Source organism: Cherax quadricarinatus, chromosome 4 (genome assembly GCF_038502225.1).
Source record: "Cherax quadricarinatus isolate ZL_2023a chromosome 4, ASM3850222v1, whole genome shotgun sequence".
In the NCBI taxonomy this organism is placed as follows: domain Eukaryota; kingdom Metazoa; phylum Arthropoda; class Malacostraca; order Decapoda; family Parastacidae; genus Cherax; species Cherax quadricarinatus.
Genome location: NC_091295.1, coordinates 2,829,685 through 2,849,550, shown reverse-complemented (window position 1 = coordinate 2,849,550; position 19,866 = coordinate 2,829,685). Strand labels below are relative to the sequence as shown.

General features: G+C 40.1%; 1 protein-coding gene across 1 annotated transcript in view; it reads left to right on the top strand.

The window, feature by feature from the left end:
• LOC128684416 (probable glutamate receptor) overlaps positions 1-19,866 on the top strand; it is a 76,722-nt gene that overhangs the window by 24,504 nt on the left and 32,352 nt on the right. The window contains exons 7-9 of the mRNA XM_053770566.1: positions 5,796-5,886; positions 10,569-10,869; positions 15,941-16,158. Coding sequence (XP_053626541.1) covers positions 5,796-5,886; positions 10,569-10,869; positions 15,941-16,158 — 610 coding nt within the window. The remainder of the gene's footprint in view (positions 1-5,795; positions 5,887-10,568; positions 10,870-15,940; positions 16,159-19,866) is intronic.

The following is a 19,866-nucleotide window of genomic DNA, read 5'->3' as shown; positions in this document are numbered from 1 at the left end:
GAGGCAGGATCCATACATAGGTTTAAGCAGAGATATGATAAAGCTCACGGTTCAGGGGGGGTGACCTAGTAGCGACCAGTGAAGAGGTGGGGCCAGGAGCATGGACTCGACCCGTGCAACCTCAACTAGGTGAGTACACACACACACACACACACACACACACACACACACACACACACACACACACACACACACACACACACACACACACACACCAACAAGGGATCTACCATCAAGTGCTGGATGAAATACACACAACTGAGGAAGAGGTGAAGAAGCTGCTATGTGACTTGATCCCTCAAAGGTGGTGGGACCGGACGACATTTCTCCCTGGGTCCTTGGAGAGGGAGCAGAGATGTTGTGTGTGCCACTAACCACAATTTTCAATACATCCCTTGAAACTAGGCAACTACCTGAGGTATTAAGATGGCAAAAGTAGTCCCCATTTTTAAGAAAGGATACAAAAACGAGGCACTAAACTATAGACCAGTGTCACTGACCTGTATAGTATGCAAAGTCATGGAGAAGATTAGAAGACTGCAGACACAGTATAGGCTAGGTGGTCAAAGAGTGGAAACCTCAATCAAGGAGAAAGGTCTTGGGGTGAGCATAATACCGAGCACGTCTCCAGAAGCACACATTAAACAGATAACTGCTGCAGCGTATGGAAACCTGGCAAACTTGAGAATAGCATTTCGATACCTCAGTAAGGAAACGTTCAAGACTGTACACCATGTACGTCAGGCCCATACTGGAGTATGCAGCACCAGTTTGGAACCCACACCCGGTCAAGCACGTCAGGAAATTAGAGAAAGTGAAAAGATTTGCAACCAATCTAGTTCCAGGGCTAAGGGGAATGTCCTACGAAGGAAGGTTAAGGGAAATCGGTCTGGAGTACAGGAGGGTTAGGGAAGACATGATAACAACATACAAAATATTGCGTGAAATAAATAAGGTGAACAGAGAGGTCACAATTGGAAGCTGAAGAATCAGATGAATCAAAGGGATGTTTGGAAGTATTTATTCAGCCATAGAGTTGTCAGGAAGTGGAATAGTCTGGCAAGTGATGTAGTTGAAGCAGGAACCATACATAGTTTCAAGACGAGGTGTGATGAAGCTCATGGAGCAGGGAGAGAGAGGGCCCAGTAGCGGTCAGTGAAGAGGCGGGGCCAGGAGCTGAGTCTCAATCCCTGCAACCACAAATAGGTGAGCACTGCAACCAAACAATCTAACCCAAAACCCACACACCTTACCCACTCTCCCTACCCCCCTCATCACAAACTTCAACCCCACAGCTATCCCCCATAGATCCCCGTCAGATCCCCCGCACCACAACGTTCTCCACAGACCCCGGTTTTAGAAAAGAAGTTGAAGGTTTGGTATACGAATGCAGATGGTACAGCGAACAAAAGTGAGGAGTGGCATGAAAGAATCAAGGACATCATAACACTCACAGAAACGAAACTCACAGGGATGATAACAGATGCAGTCTTCCTACCTGGATATCACATCTTGTGGAAAGATAAAGGGAGCAGAGGAGTTGCACTGCTTATTAAAAACCGATGGGGATTTTGGTACAAAATTATTGTTTTTTACGTTAACATAAATGAAAAATGTGTATCTCTAAACGTATAAGAGAAAATTTAGAAAAGACTTAATTTTAAACGAGTTCTTGCTAATTGTTCAGTGTTACCTATTCGGCACGACATATGTATGTATAATATATATATATATATATATATATATATATATATATATATATATATATATATATATATATATATATATATATATATATATATATATATGTATATATATATATATATATATATATATATATATATATATATATATATATATATATATATATATATATATATATATATATATATATATATATATATATATATATATATTATTATCACACTGGCCGATTCCCACCAAGGCAGGGTGGCCCGAAAAAGAAAAACTTTCACCATCATTCACTCCATCACTGTCTTGCCAGAAGGGTGCTTTACACTACAGTTTTTAAACTGCAACATTAACACCCCTCCTTCAGAGTGCAGGCACTGTACTTCCCATCTCCAGGACTCAAGTCCGGCCTGCCGGTTTCCCTGAATCCCTTCATAAATGTTACTTTGCTCACACTCCAACAGCACGTCAAGTATTAAAAACCATTTGTCTCCATTCACTCCTATCAAACACGCTCACGCATGCCTGCTGGAAGTCCAAGCCCCTCGCACACAAAACCTCCTTTACCCCCTCCCTCCAACCCTTCCTAGGCCGACCCCTACCCCGCCTTCCTTCCACTACAGACTGATACACTCTTGAAGTCATTCTGTTTCGCTCCATTCTCTCTACATGTCCGAACCACCTCAACAACCCTTCCTCAGCCCTCTGGACAACAGTTTTGGTAATCCCGCACCTCCTCCTAACTTCCAAACTACGAATTCTCTGCATTATATTCACACCACACATTGCCCTCAGACATGACATCTCCACTGCCTCCAGCCTTTTTAGCCGGGGATCGAACTTGTGTAATTTTCGCCCGCGTCGTTGACAGTCAAAATCTTCAACTCTCTAACCTGTGTGCCATCAGTCCTACTAACATCGTGTATCCAAGGCTAGTCGCTGCCAGTTGTTCGTGGATGCACTATGTATACTGCTTGTGAAGGCTGTACTACTTGTGAACGGGAGCAGAATGAAATTAGTTGTTAGGCTCACTATACTCATGAAATATGCCCAGTGTTACTGGGTACGTGATTTTTGTAGGGTTGCTTGAGAATTTTGACTGAGAATTTTGACTGGTTTTGACAGGCTAAAATGACAAGGGATCGATCCCCGGCCAGTTGCAGTTTCTTAATTGCTTGAAAACCACTTGTTCATGGAAGCATAAACATGTGTACTGCCCGTGAAGGCTGGAATTTTAAATGGGAGTAGAAATAAATTAGTTCCTAGCTTACCACATCCACGAATGTCCTTGCATCATGAAACCTGCCCAGTGCTACTGGGTACATAATGTTTGTAGGATTGATGGCTCAGTGTTTAGAGCGCCGTTAATTTTGAATGGCTTCCCATGAGGCGGACTATATTAACACCGGTTAGATTCTCAGCCAGTCGCAGTTTGTTATTTGCTTAAGAACCACTTGGTCGTAGATACATTAATGTGTATACTGCTCGTGAAGACTGGTGTTTTAAACGGGAGAAGAATGAAATTAGTTCTGAGCTTACCAGAACCATGTATGTTACATAAATTACATAAACTTTCTTAAAATAAATTATGTAGATTGTATGTTAACATAAATTACATAAATTTTGCGTTAACTTCATCACCTCTCTCTTTCCTAAGTTCACTCTTCGTTTCCTTCTTTTACTTACCCTCTCAAACTCGTCCCACCAACCTCTGTTACTTCTCTTCAAAATTTCCCAAAAGCACAGTGTCATCAGCAAAAAGCAAATGTGTCAACTACCACTTTATGTTAGAGTTTCATATTTTAACACCAACACCTGAGCATTCACTTCCCCTTACAAACTCATCTATAAATTTATTGAACAACTATGGTGACATTATGCATCTCTGTCCAAGGCCTACTTTTACTTAGAAATAATCTCCTTTTGTCCTACACGCTCTTATCTGAGCCTCACTATCCACTTTAACAACTTTTAGCTGCTTTAATTAACCTACCACCTATTCCATACACTTGCAGCAGCAACATCTGCCATATTGGTCCCCTAGCCACTATATCATTTCTTTTCCAAATCCATAAGCGTAACAAAAACTTCTTTCCATTTATCTAAATCATGTTCACTAATATGCTTCACTGAAAAAACTTGGTCTACACATCCTCTGCCTTTCCTTAAGCTTCCTTATTATTACGCGATTTTGCTCTCTATCTTACTATTAGTTCTTTCAATAATAACTCTGCTATACACATTACCAAGTATACTCAACAGGCTTATTACCCAATATTTTTTTCACTCTCTTTAGTCTGCTTTGCCTTTATACAAATGAACAATGCATGCTCTGTCTGCCGGTTTCTGGTTACCGTCCCCTCTTTCATACATTTATTAAATAAACGCACCAACCATTCCAAATCTATATCCCCTCGTGGTTTTAAAATATCTGTCTTAATTCAATCAGTCTCAGCTGCTTTACCCCTTTTCACTCTATCCACAGTCTCACACACCTCCCCATACTCACAATTGGCTCCTCCTCACTCCTAAAAGATGTTATACCTCCCTGGCGAATGCACGTAATCAAAGGCTCTCTACCTTCATCAACTTTTAATAGTTCCTCAAAATATTCCCGCAGTCTTTCTGATATATGCAACTCTTCTGTCATATACATTCGTTCCCTAGGATTTCTTCAAAACTAATTCTTATTCTCAGCAAAATTTCTTTAAGGTATCTCACCCACTCTCTCATTTGCTCTCATTTTACATTCCTTCACCTCTCTCATAACCTCTTTTTTTCTCTCCATATATTCCTCCCTCCTTATATCACTTCTACTTGGTAACACCCTCTCATATGCTAAGTTTTTCCTCTCTTACCTCATTCCACCAATCGCTCTTCTTCCCTCCCGCACCCACTTTGTTGCAACCACAAACTTCTGCTGAACACTAACACAACATTCCTATATCTATCCCATACCTCTTCAACCTGATTGCCTATACTCAAGCCCAACTTTCTATAACTGACTCCTTCATTAGCTTATAACCCTTCACCTCTCTCTTTCTGCTACAATTCTCCTTGCACTTCATCTACCTTTAACTCTTACTGTAGCTATAACTAAAAATCCGATATATCCGTTACCCCCTCTCAAACCATGCACATCAGAAGTTTGCTCATCATTCTTTTATTTATCTATACATTGTTCAACAAACTACTTTCATTACACCCTATATCATGTCATTTAGTTATTTATCCGAACCTCTTTTTATACAAAGTTCGGTCAACTGTCCCATATTATTACTTACCCCTGTCACCCCAGACTTACCTACCAGGCCCTATACAACCGTTTCTCCCACTTTAGCATTCAGGTCTCCTACAATAAATGCTCACACTTCTTTCAAACTCCCTAAGCTCATTTAACATCACACAAAATCTCTCTCTTTCCTCTACATTTTTCTCCAAGTGCATAAACTCTTGTTATAACCCACTTTTAGCATCCAACCCTCATTTTAATCTACAGAATCCTTGAATTTATACATTTATATTCCCACTTCTTCTGTAACAGATCCTTCAACATAATTGATGCCCCTTCTTTAGTTCTAAGTCTCTCAAATATTCCTGACCTAATCCCTTTTATTTCTCCCCACTGAATCTTCCCTACCCCCTTCACCTTTGTTTCACTTTAGGTTAGGACATCCAATTTCTTTTCCTTCATAACACTGGCAGTCATCTTTTTCTTATCATCTGCACTACATCAATTCACATTCAAACATCCCAGCTTTATAAGTTTTTCTTATTATTATTTATACAGAAGGGGGGAGGGGTTATTGTGTGTGTGTGTGTGTGTGTGTGTGTGTGTGTGTGTGTGTGTGTGTGTGTGTGTGTGTGTGTGTGTGTGTGTGTGCGTGTATAGGGAGTATGGTGTGATCTGCGACTTCTCTAATGTCGGTGCGCTGCCACACAAGTACATTAAGTTGCTTAAGTTACTTGCGTGGCGGCACGAGAAAACCTCTGAGGTTGCTTGTAAGTTTTCCATTAACTGTGTCTATATGTAGAGCAGCACATGTTGGGTACTATATGTAATTTATATTCTACTGAAAACCGTTATCAATATATATCAACAGATACAGCTTCGTTCGACCTCCTGATGGAGTCTGGGGAGTAAAACTGAAAAACGGCTCATGGTCTGGCATGGTGGGGATGGTGATGAGGGAGGTGAGTACAGTACCAATTGTTTTTTAAATCTGTCTCGTGTCACCATCACAAAATTTTAAATGAAATCAAAAATTAGTTTTAAGTACCGTATTTGTTAGGCAAATACTGCTAATTTCTCTCTAACCCAGAGTTTCATCGGTATAATACCAACGATATGTTTAATCGAGACCCAGGGCGTATGAAGGTAGTAATAATATTTGTTATAGTAGTAGTAGTAATAGTATTTGTTATAGTGCTTGTAGTAGTTGTAGTAGCATTTACTTCTTTTACAACCCCATCTATAAATATATTAAACAACCATGGTGACATTACACATCCCTGTCTAAGACTTACTTTTACCGGGAAGTATTCTCCCTCTCTTCTACACACCCTAACCTGAGCCTCACTATCCTCATAAAAACTCTTTACAGCATTTAGTAACTTACCACCTATTCCATATACTTGCAACATCTGCCACATTGCTCCTCTATCCACTCTATCATATGCCTTTTCTAAATCCATAAATGCAATAAAAACTTCCCTACCTTTATCTAAATACTGTTCCCGTAAATGCTTCAATGTAAACACTTGATCTACACATTCCCTACCCACTTTAAAACCTCCTTGCTCATCCGCCATCCTACATTCTCTCTCTTCTAATTCTTTCAATAATAACCCTACCGTACACTTTTCCTGGTATACTCAGTAAACTTATTCTTCTACAATTTTTACAGTCTCTTTTGTCCCCCTTCCCTTTATATAAAGGGACTACACACGCTCTCCGCCAATCCCTAGGTACCTTCCCCTCTTTCATACATTTATTAAACAAAAATACCAACCACTCCAACACTATATCCCCCCCTGCTTTTAACATTTCTGTCATGATCCCGTCAGTTCCAGCTGCTTTACCCCCTTTCATTCTACATAATACCTCACGCACCTCCCCCACACTCACATCCTGTTCTTCTTCACTCCTAAAAGATGGTATACCTACCTGGCCAGTGCATGAAATTACCGCCTCCCTTTCTTCATTGACATTTAAAAGTTCCTCAAAATATTCTCACCATCTACCCAGTACCTCCATCTCCCCATCTACTAACTCCCCACCACTGTTTTTAACTGATAAATCCATTCATTCCCTAGGCTTTCTTAACTTGTTTATCTCACTTCAAATTTTTTTCTTATTTTCATCAAAATTTCTTGACAGTGCATTTCCCACTCTATCATCTGCTCTCCTTTTGCACTCTCTCACTACTCTCTTCACCTTTCTTTTTCTCTCCATATACTCTACTCTTCTAATAACACTTCTACTTTGTAAGAACCTCTCATAAGCTACCTTTTTCTCTTTTATCACATCCTATACTTCATCATTCCACTAATCACTCCTCTTTCTTCCTTCACCCACCCTCCTATACCACAAACTTCTGCCCCACATTCTAATACTGCATTTTTAAAACTATCCCAACCCTCTTGATGACCCCCACTGTTTATACTTACACTAGCCCACCTTTCTGCCAATAGTTGCTGATATCTCACCCTAACTTCCTCCTCCCTTAGTTTATACACTTTCACCTCTCTCTTACTTGTTGTTGTCATTTTCCTTTTGTCCCATCTACCTCTTACTCTAACTGTAGCTACAACTAGATAATGATCAGATATATCAGTTTCCTCTCTATAAACGTGTACATCCTGGAGCCTACCCATCAACCAGTGGAGATGTCATGTCTGAGGGCAATGTGTGGTGTGAATATAATGCAGAGAATTCGTAGTTTGGAAGTTAGGAGGAGGTGCGGGATTACCAAAACTGTTGTCCAGAGGGCTGAGGAAGGGTTGTTGAGGTGGTTCGGACATGTAGAGAGAATGGAGCGAAACAGAATGACTTCAAGAGTGTATCAGTCTGTAGTGGAAGGAAGGAGGGGTAGGGGTCGGCCTAGGAAAGGTTGGAGAGAGGGGGTAAAGGAGGTTTTGTGTGCGAGGGGCTTGGACTTCCAGCAGGCATGCGTGAGTGTGTTTGATAGGAGTGAATGGAGACAAATGGTTTTTAATACTTGACGTGCTGTTGGAGTGTGAGCAAAGTAACATTTATGAAGGGGTTCAGGGAAACCGGCAGGCCGGACTTGAGTCCTGGAGATGGGAAGTACAGTGCCTGCACTCTGAAGGAGGGGTGTTAATGTTGCAGTTTAAAAACTGTAGTGTAAAGCACCCTTCTGGCAAGACAGTGATGGAGTGAATGATGATGAAAGTTTTTCTTTTTCGGGCCACCCTGCCTTGGTGGGAATCGGCCAGTGTGATAATAAAAACATAATAATAAAACATAATCTAACAAACTACTTTCATTACGTGCTATATCATACTTTGTATACTTATATATCCTCTTTTTCATAAAATATGTATTACTTATTACCAAACTTCTTTGTACACATAGCTCAATTAAAGGCTCCCAATTTTCACATACCCCTTGAACCCAAAACTTACCTACTACTCCCTCCACAACATTTTTACACACTTTAGCATTGAAATCCCCAACCACAAGTACTCTCACACTTGGTTCAAAACTCCCCATACACTCACTCAACATTTCCCAAAATCTCTCTCTCTCCTCTACACTTCTCTTTTCTCCAGGTGCATAAACGCTTACTATAACCCACTTCTCACATCCAACTCTTATTTTACTCCATTTAATACTTGAATTAATAAATTTATATTCCCTCTTTCCCTGCCATAACTTATCCTTCAACATTATTGCTACTCCTTCTTTAGGTTATGGAGGAAACATTCTTATTCCACTTCCCCATGAATATAAAAGGAAAAGCAATAAGAGCAAGAACTATTAAGGTAAAATCAAAGAAAACTCAGATAATTGTGTATACATAAACGTTTGTATGTATGTGTAGTGTGATCTAAATGTAAGTAGAAGTAGCAAAACGTACCTGAAATCTTTCATGTTTATGAGACAAAAAAAACACCAGCAATCATACCATCATGTAAAACAATTACAGGCTTTATATATATATATATGTATATATATATATATATATATATATACATATATATATATATATATATATATATATATATATATATATATATATATATATATATTCTTTCTTTCAACACACCGGCCGTATCCCACCGAGGCGGGGTGGCCCAAAAGGAAAAACGAAAGTTTCTCCTTTTACATTTAGTAATATATACAGGAGAAGAGGTTACTAGCCCCTTGCTCCCGGCATTTTAGTTGCCTCTTACAACACGCATGGCTTACGGAGGAAGAATTCTGTTCCACTTCCCCATGGAGATAAGAGGAAATAAACAAGAATAAGAACTAGAAAGAAAATAGAAGAAAACCCAGAGGGGTGTGTATATATGTGCTTGTACATGTATGTGTAGTGTGACCTAAGTGTAAGTAGAAGTAGCAAGACGTACCTGAAATCTTGCATGTTCATGAGACAGAAAAAAGGACACCAGCAATCCTACCATCATGTAAAACAATTACAGGCTTTCGTTTTACACTCACTTGGCAGGACGGTAGTACCTCCCTGGGCGGTTGCTGTCTACCAACCTACTACCTATAATATATATATATATATATAATATATATATATATATATATATATAATATATATATATATATATATATATATATATATATATATATATATATATATATATATATATATATATATGCAAAACAACCACTGTGAAAGAATAGAGAAATTCCAAGCACTTTGGTGACTACTCACATTATCAAGGAACAATGAAAGTAAAGCATCAAAGGAAGGTATATAAAGGGGTAGCCCACACCTAACTATCAGATCCCACAACAAAGAAACACCTGACGCGAGACTCATAAGAAAGGGAACACTGCAGCAGGCCCGCCGGCCCAACTAGACAGGTCCTTCACACACCTGTTTACTGTGATCTTTTTGCATATATATATATATATATATAGATATATATATATATATATATATATATATATATATATATATATATATATATATATATATATATATATATATATATATATATATATAATATAAATTATATATATATATATATATATATATATATATATATATATATATATATATATATATATATATATATATATATATATATAATGTGTGTGTGTGTACTCACCTAGTTGTACTCACCTAGTTGAGGTTGCGGGGGTCGAGTCCGAGCTCCTGGCCCCGCCTCTTCACTGATCGCTACTAGGTCACTCTCCCTGAGCCGTGAGCTTTATCATACCTCTGTGTGTGTGTGTGTGTGTGTGTGTGTGTATGTATATGTACATTATATCATCGCGTTAAAAATATTAATTATATGACCTTAAGAAGATACGAACAGAGGATCGCTGCAGTATTCATAGTGTCGGGGAGGTCCGACTCACTCCCAAACATTACTTAAGAATAGAGGTGCACCACAGCAAAAATATTGACCAATACTATACACACCCAACTAACATTCAACACATGTTTGCTTTGTAGTGACTCGGAAAGAAATTAGTGAGTCGAGTTGGATTTAATATAGACCTTCCTTGTGTGGACCAGTAGGCCTACTGCAACGCTTGTCAATAATTATGTTCTTATGACAGCTGTATTACAGTTATTCACATAAGTTACTATACAAGACAATATTTTATAATGCGTGATATAATAACTATTAGTAATTTCGTAATAACTATTTATTTTCTTCTACAGGAGGTAAGCATTGGTGCTGGACCTTTCATGGTTGACAGATGGAGAGCCGAGGTGGTGGACTTCACGGTTCCAATACTGATAGACTACTGGAGGATCCTTGGAGCCCGGGGACTTCCTGAGGTGGATCCCTGGAGTTTTCTGTTTCCCATGTCACCGACTGTGTGGGTGGCAATCATAGTGGCGTTGATGGTGCTAGCTGCCTCGTTGTTTCTCATGTCTTCTTGCTTCTTCCTCGCCAGTGACTACAAGAATAAATGGTTATCCCGCACATTCGACTACATACGGATATTGCTACAGCAAGGTAAGTGTAGTGTTATAAAACAGAAAATAATGGTTCGTTATTTTTTCATTATTTTTCCATCGGCAACCCATAATTTTTTCTATCTCGCCTTTTGTTTCCAAAACTATGGAAGGGAAATTCAAGAAAAACACTGAGATTTAGAAGATTTTCAAAGAATTGACGTCTAAAAAATACAGTTGTAGCTTTAATAAGAAGTCAAGTAAAGAAACTATCCAGGTGGCCTGGTGGCTAAAGCTCCCGCTTCACACACGGAGGGCCCGGGTTCGATTCCCGGCGGGTGGAAACATTCTGACACGTTTCCTTACACCTGTTGTCCTGTTCACCTAGCAGCAAATAGGTACCTGGGTGTTAGTCGACTGGTGTGGGTGGCATCCTGGGGGACAAGATTAAGGACCCCAATGGAAATAAGTTAGACAGTCCTCGATGACGCACTGACTTTCTTGGGTTATCCTGGGTGGCTAACCCTCCGGGGTTAAAAATCCGAACGACATCTTATCTTATCTTATCTTATCCACATCGAAACTAATTATGTATGTTTCAAATTTATTTAATATTACTTAAATTCAATGAAATCAATAAAACTGGTGAATTAACAAGAACTCATTTTAAATTAAATCTTTTTTAAAAATTTCTCTTATACGTTTAAAGGTATATATTTTTCACTTTGTTAATGTAAAAATTAATAATTTTATACCAAAAGAACCTTAGAAAACTTAACTAACCTCATTATAACAAACGCAATTTAATTTAGGCTAACCCAACTAAATATATTTCAGGTAAGTTTACAGTAATTTAACAATAAACAAACACAATGAAATATATTTTTTATCGTTAGGTTCAGAATGATTTTTGCGAAATTATTGCATACACAAACTTTCGTGTGCCTTATTCGACAAGAAGAGCGTTGCTTTTTAAGCCAAAATCTCAAGTTTTACCTATTCGGCACGACATATATTTCAACTTTCTTCATTATTTCATATCTATTGAACAATAAGAATTTCCTTATTGAACAAAGTCATTATAATTTTAAAAATAAAAAGTATAGTAAAAGTATCGGTATCGGCTGAAAATTGTGTATCGGTAACAGTAAAAATTTCAGTTATTGCTCTAACTCTGCTTTTCATATAGAGTTTTCCCCAATGCCGGACTCTATTGCTTTATCAAGAAATGAGTAAATTCACCGCCATGACGCCATGACGCCATGACGCCAACATCGGGGAAAGGCATGTTACGCATAACGTTATTGTGAAAACACGTCACATATGAGGTCATAATTTAAGAGATGAAGTGTTGTGAGGTGAGGTACTGGTGAAGGTTATGGTGATAATTATTGTGAGGTGAGGTACTGGTGAAGGTTATGGTGATAATTATTGTGAGGTGAGGTACTGGTGAAGCTTATGGTGATAATTATTGTGAGGTGAGGTACTGGTGAAGCTTATGGTGATAATTATTGTGAGGTGAGGTACTGGTGAAGGTTATGGTGATAATTATTGTGAGGTGAGGTACTGGTGAAGGTTATGGTGATAATTATTGTGAGGTGAGGTACTGGTGAAGGTTATGGTGATAATTATTGTGAGGTGAGGTACTGGTGAAGCTTATGGTGATAATTATTGTGAGGTGAGGTACTGGTGAAGCTTATGGTGATAATTATTGTGAGGTGAGGTACTGGTGAAGCTTATGGTGATAATTATTGTGAGGTGAGGTACTGGTGAAGGTTATGGTGATAATTATTGTGAGGTGAGGTACTGGTGAAGGTTATGGTGATAATTATTGTGAGGTGAGGTACTGGTGAAGGTTATGGTGATAATTATTGTGAGGTGAGGTACTGGTGAAGGTTATGGTGATAATTATTGTGAGGTGAGGTACTGGTGAAGCTTATGGTGATAATTATTGTGAGGTGAGGTACTGGTGAAGGTTATGGTGATAATTATTGTGAGGTGAGGTACTGGTGAAGCTTATGGTGATAATTATTGTATGAATCCTGGAGAACATAAGTACTAAGTCCAGCCAACGTGTACGTTCCTTTGTTATGCTTAATGATTCTTCTGGTGCGGTTCACTGATGCTTCCCGAATTCTGCGCTTGGCCATGTAGTTCTGCGCTTGGCCATGTAGTTCTGCGCTTGGCCATGTAGTTCTGAGCCTGGCCATGTAGTTCTGCGCTTGGCCATGTAGTTCTGCGCTTGGCCATGTAGTTCTGCGCTTGGCCATGTAGTTCTGCGCTTGGCCATGTAATTCTGCGCTTGGCCATGTAGTTCTCGCAGTGTAAGAACTGTGGTCTCACTGCCAGACGCAGAATTTCATAAACAGCTGTGATCCGCCTCATCAAAACAACTGAATTTCTGTAATTCATTGTTCTTATATCTTATCCTCCTTCATTTTGACCAAGATCTACGTTATTTATATTCGTACTATGGTTATTTTCTTAAACCAGGATTAAAAGCATAATTTTTTCAATATTCACCTGTGTCTGCTACATCTCCGACCCAATATTGACCTTTCCAGATCATTCTGTAGACTTTAGTCTACATCAGAAATATATGGACGATCTATTTTAGGGATATCTACGAAATTTCCGTTATTGATATTTTATCTCTCTCATTTATGAAGTCAACAGAGTTGGCAAACAAGACGGGCACCTAATACTGACCATTTGAAATGGGTTCCCTTTCTGATTACTCCCCAATTACTCCTCAATTACTCCCCAATTACTCCTCAATTACTCCCCAATTACTCCTCAATTACTCCCCAATTACTCCTCAATTACTCCCCAATTACTCCTCAATTACTCCCCAATTACTCCTCAATTACTCCCCAATTACTCCTCAATTACTCCCCAATTACTCCTCAATTACTCCCCTATTACTCCTCAATTACTCCCCAATTACTCCTCAATTACTCCCCAATTACTCCTCAATTACTCCCCAATTACTCCTCAATTACTCCCCTATTACTCCTCAATTACTCCCCAATTACTCCTCAATTACTCCCCAATTACTCCTCAATTAATCCCCAATTACTCCTCAATTACTCCCCTATTACTCCTCAATTACTCCCCAATTACTTCTCAATTACTCCCAAATTACTCCTCAATTACTCCCCAATTACTCCTCAATTACTCCCCAATTACTCCTCAATTACTCCCCTATTACTCCTCAATTACTCCCCAATTACTCCTCAATTACTCCCCAATTACTCCTCAATTACTCCCCAATTACTCCTCAATTACTCCCCAATTACTCCTCAATTACTCCCCAATTACTCCTCAATTACTCCCCAATTACTCCTCAATTACTCCCCAATTACTCCTCAATTACTCCCCAATTACTCCTCACTTACTCCCCAATTACTCCTCAATTACTCCCCAATTACTCCTCAATTACTCCCCAGTTACTCCTCAATTACTCCCCAATTACTCCTCAATTACTCCCCAGTTACTCCTCAATTACTCCCCAATTACTCCTCAATTACTCCCCAATTACTCCTCAATTACTCCCCAATTACTCCTCAATTAATCCCCAATTACTCCTCAATTACTCCCCAATTACTCCTCAATTACTCCCCAATTACTCCTCAATTACTCCCCAATTACTCCTCAATTAATCCCCAATTACTCCTCAATTACTCCCCAATTACTCCTCAATTACTCCCCAATTACTCCTCAATTACTCCCCAATTACTCCTCAATTACTCCCCAATTACTCCTCAATTACTCCCCAATTACTCCTCAATTAATCCCCAATTACTCCTCAATTACTCCCCAATTACTCCTCAATTACTCCCCAATTACTCCTCAATTACTCCCCAATTACTCCTCAATTAATCCCCAATTACTCCTCAATTACTCCCCAATTACTCCTCAATTACTCCCCAATTACTCCTCAATTACTCCCCAATTACTCCTCAATTACTCCCCAATTACTCCTCAATTACTCCCCAATTACTCCTCAATTAATCCCCAATTACTCCTCAATTACTCCCCAATTACTCCTCACTTACTCCCCAATTACTCCTCAATTACTCCTCAATTACTCCCCTATTACTCCTCAATTACTCCCCAATTACTCCTCAATTACTCCCCAATTACTCCTCAATTACTCCCCAATTACTCCTCAATTACTCCCCAATTACTCCTCAATTACTCCCCAATTACTCCTCAATTACTCCCCAATTACTCCTCAATTACTCCCCAATTACTCCTCAATTACTCCCCAATTACTCCTCAATTACTCCCCAATTACTCCCCAATTACTCCTCAATTACTCCCCGGTTATGCAAACTCTCTTACCTAATCCCCAGAGATTAGTTTTTTCTTCTGTATATCACTCAATAAAAGATTTGTAGATCTAACATAGCATTATTTATCATAATATACAATCTCAAATATATTAGTGGAAAAAGTTTCGTAATTTCGTATGGCAATAACACATTTTCGAAAAACCGTGCAGAGATTTTTTAACCAAATTTTTTAACCTAAATAGAATCCACAGTTATTTATTCCATCACCTTCCTCACAATTGAAGAAAGAGGAACTGGACTAGAATTTGAATCTAAGAACCTATCTCCGGCTTCATAAACTGGTATCTCATTTGCCATTTTCCACCTCTGACCAGCTCGTCAAGGTCAGGTAATTTGGTTTCAGTCAGTCTAGTTATCTGAGGACCATGTCACTAGTGACTTTATTCTTGCATAATTTATTTTCTTTCTAACGTGTATTATTTTCTAATGATGGTATTTCGTTTTTATATCCTCTTCTTAAAAATAGCGATAAAATAACAGATAGCAATGGTTCGCATTACTTTCTCGAGAGCAACAAGCTGACCTTATTTGCATTTAGTGTAATTAAATCGGACTATCTGTTCCTTACTCTAATTTTAGGCTCCCAAAAGAAACTCTTTTGGTTGGTCTTTGATTCCCTCAATGACGTCATTTCTTTTTAGCTTGTCTTATCCTTTCTTTACTTTTTCCTTGAACATACTTGTCAATAAGGTGACCTTCTCTTTCGATCTGCCTGTAAACGCCTCCTTTCATTTGTTAGTAAATAACACAGAGTTACTCTTAACATCATTACAGATATGACGGTTCCCATATGCTACTGGTGGGAGAGGATGTTGTTAGTAGTGTGGATGATGATCACACTGGTTATTACACGGAGCTACTCAGGCAACCTCATGGCTCTCTTGGCAGTGAGACACATCCCACAACCCTACCAGTCTCTTCGTGACGTGATGGACGACTCTTCCGTAACGGTGATATGGGAAAAAGACTCAGCATCAGTCCCTTATTTGAAAGTGCGTCAGTAAATATATAGCCTGAATTTTTGCTCATTGAAACGTGCTAAAAAATGCTTAAAACACACATATGCTCTCCCTCTCTCACACAGACACAGACACACACACACACACACACACACACACACACACACACACACACACACACACACACACACACACACACACACACACACACACACACACACACATATAGCTATAAGCAGAGGTATGATAAAGCTCACGGCTCAGGGAGAGTGACCTAGTAGCGATCAGTGAAGAGGCGGGGCCAGGAGCTCGGACTCGACCCCCGCAACCTCAACTAGGTGAGTACACACACGCACACACACTCACACACGCACACACACACACACGCACACACACACACACGCACACACACACACACAGACACACATGGTGGGTGCAGACGTGGGTACACAAGGCTCCGAGAACCTTCGTGTTTTTGAGGGGTGCAACAACCCCTAGCAGTAATCAGTGGTAGTGAAAAAGTCAGTGAACAAACCTACGAGTGATAACTATAGTTATTAGTTGAAAAAATTCGAGGGGAAACCTAAATTCAGTATTTTCTTTTAAAAGTGCCAAACCGTTGTGGATCTACTAGGCACTGTTGCCACACAGATACAAACATAAAAATATCAAAGTGAGTGTGGAAACGGGTGATCAAGAATTACCAGCGTTTGGTTAACAAGCGAAATGTGGGGCACCGTAATGTGAGAGTGAAAAAGTTAATAGGCAAAAGGAGAAAGAAAAAATAAAATATACAACAAGGGAAGGTGGCAGTAGGCCTACTGAAGCAGTGACGTCACACCAGTTTGTATGCCATTATACATATAAAGTGTAACACCGAATGTGAAGTGTATTCTGTAATAAGTGAAAAGTGAAATCACTTGAGGAACGCGGGATGCATGAGCATATATGATTATAAACATCACGGGTGAAGGAGTTACAAAATAGTGAGAGAAGGCCTATGTACGACCACTACGTCATCAGCTTCTGGCAACTTGTCATCACACCGCTGTCAGCGCAAGTATTCCACCTGTTGAGGTTGCATATTGCAAGATTGAGTCTGGTCCTGCATCACTGTTAGATACTGGTCACTCACTCCTGCAAGCCATTACCAGAATTAGAGTAGAAATAGCATAGAGGAGAGTGCAAGGAGTAAAGCGGTAGTGAGGGATAACGTCAGACACTTAAGCTGAGACAAGCTAAATTTTACAACCTAGCTACTTTCTGAATTTTAGAAGTAGAATCGATAAGTGTTACAAGTATTGGTAAGCTTAGAATTACTGGTATCTACCGGTATTCATTAGCAGTATGAATACTTAGAAGTGGGGGCACACACACACACACACACACACACACACACACACACACACACACACACACACACACACACACACACACACACACACACGCACACACAGGACTTCAAAGAGACCTGGACAGACTGGACACCTGGTCCAGCAAATGGCTTCTCGAATTTAATCCTGCCAAATGCAAAGTCATGAAGATAGGGGAAGGGCACAGAAGACCACAGACAGAGTATAGGCTAGGTGGCCAAAGACTGCAAACCTCACTCAAGGAGAAAGATCTTGGGGTGAGTATAACACCGAGCATGTCTCCGGAAGCACACATCAATCAGATAACTGCTGCAGCATATGGGCGCCTGGCAAACCTGAGAACAGCATTCCGATACCTTAGTAAGGAATCATTCAAGACACTGTACACCGTGTATGTCAGGCCCATACTGGAGTATGCAGCACCTGTTTGGAACCCGCACTTGATAAAGCACGTCAAGAAACTAGAGAAAGTACAAAGGTTTGCGACAAGGTTAGTTCCAGAGCTAAGGGGAATGTCCTATGAAGAAAGATTAAGGGAAATCGGCATGACGACACTGGAGGATAGGAGGGTCAGGGGAGACATGATAACGACATATAAAATACTGCGTGGAATAGACAAGGTGGACAAAGACAGGATGTTCCAGGGAGGGGACACAGAAACAAGAGGCCACGATTGGAAGTTGAAGACACAAATGAGTCAGAGAGATAGTAGGAAGTATTTCTTCAGTCATAGAGTTGTAAGGCAGTGGAATAGCCTAGAAAATGACGTAGTGGAAGCAGGAACCATACACAGTTTTAAGACGAGGTTTGATAAAGCTCATGGAGCGGGGAGAGAGAGGGCCTAGTAGCAACCGGTGAAGAGGCGGGGCCAGGAGCTAGGACTCGACCCCTGCAACCACAAATAGGTGAGTACAAATAGGTGAGTACACACGCACACACACACGCACACACACACGCACACACACACATACACATACACATACACACACACACATACACACACACATACACACACACACACACACACACACACACACACATACACACACATACACACACACATACACACACACATACACACACACACACATACACACACACATACACACACACACACACACACACACACATACACATACACACACACACACACACACATACACACACACACATACACACACACATACACACACACACACACACACACACACACACACGTACACACACACACACACACATACACACACACACATACACATACACATACACACACAGGAACAAGCACTTGTAAGCTGTAGTACACACGCAAACACACATACACAGGATTTCACACCGTCCTGTGAACTGACCATCTGAACCTTTCTCCTCTCCCCCCCCTCTTTCTACCCTAAGTAGACCTATCTCTACCTTTCTCACTCTTTACCTATATCTCTCTCTCTACCTATCACTCTCTACCTATCTCTCTCTCTCTCTTCCCTCTCCCATCTCTCCCCTCTAACATCTCTTACCTCTAACACCTCCCCCCCTCTAACATCTCTCCCCCTCTAACATCTGTCCCCTCCCATTATCTCTCCCCTCTCCCTTTCCCCACCTCTCTCCCATCCTCCCCTCCCTCTCCCCCTAGCCTCTCTCCCCTCTTGCTCTTCCATCTCCCCCCTCTTTCCCCCTTCTCCCCCTCTCTGCCCCCTCTCTCTCCCCCTCTTTGCCTTCTCTTTCTCTCTCTCTCTCCCTCTCTCCCTCTCTCTCTCTCTCTCTCTCTCTCTCTCTCTCTTTTTTTTTTTTTTTTTTTTTTTTTTTTTTTTTTTTTTTACACAGGGTTTGACAAGGTTAAGGATCCCTAGCTTTATTGACAGCTATTTACAGGTTAAGGATTCCTAACTTTATTGGCAAGCTAAGAGCTGTTACCTACATCAGCTCATTTGAAAGCATTTTTGTTATGAGACATACAAGTAGGGAACAGGACGAAGTTGGAGCCATCTGTGGGCCAGCATTTTCATTTGATCAACTGACGTTATCTCGTTGACATCATTATGCTGTACGAATGTGTTCCATACTCGAGTCATCCTGGGTATGTATGATCTCAGATGGAGTGATGTTCTGGAGAAGGGTACAGCCAGAGTGAAGTTGCTGCTTTCTGCCCGTCTCTCTCTCTCTCTCTCTCTCTCTCTCTCTCTCTCTCTCTCTCTCTCTCTCTCTCTCTCTCTCTCTCTCTTGCTCTCTCTCTCTCTCTCTTGCTCTCTCTCGTCCCCATTTTCCCTTCTAACTCCCCCCTCTCCTACTCTTCCCTTCACTCTCTCTGCCCCTCTACCTTTCCCTTCTCTCTTTTCTCACAAAAAAAAAAAAAAAAAAAAAAAAAAAAAAAAAAAAA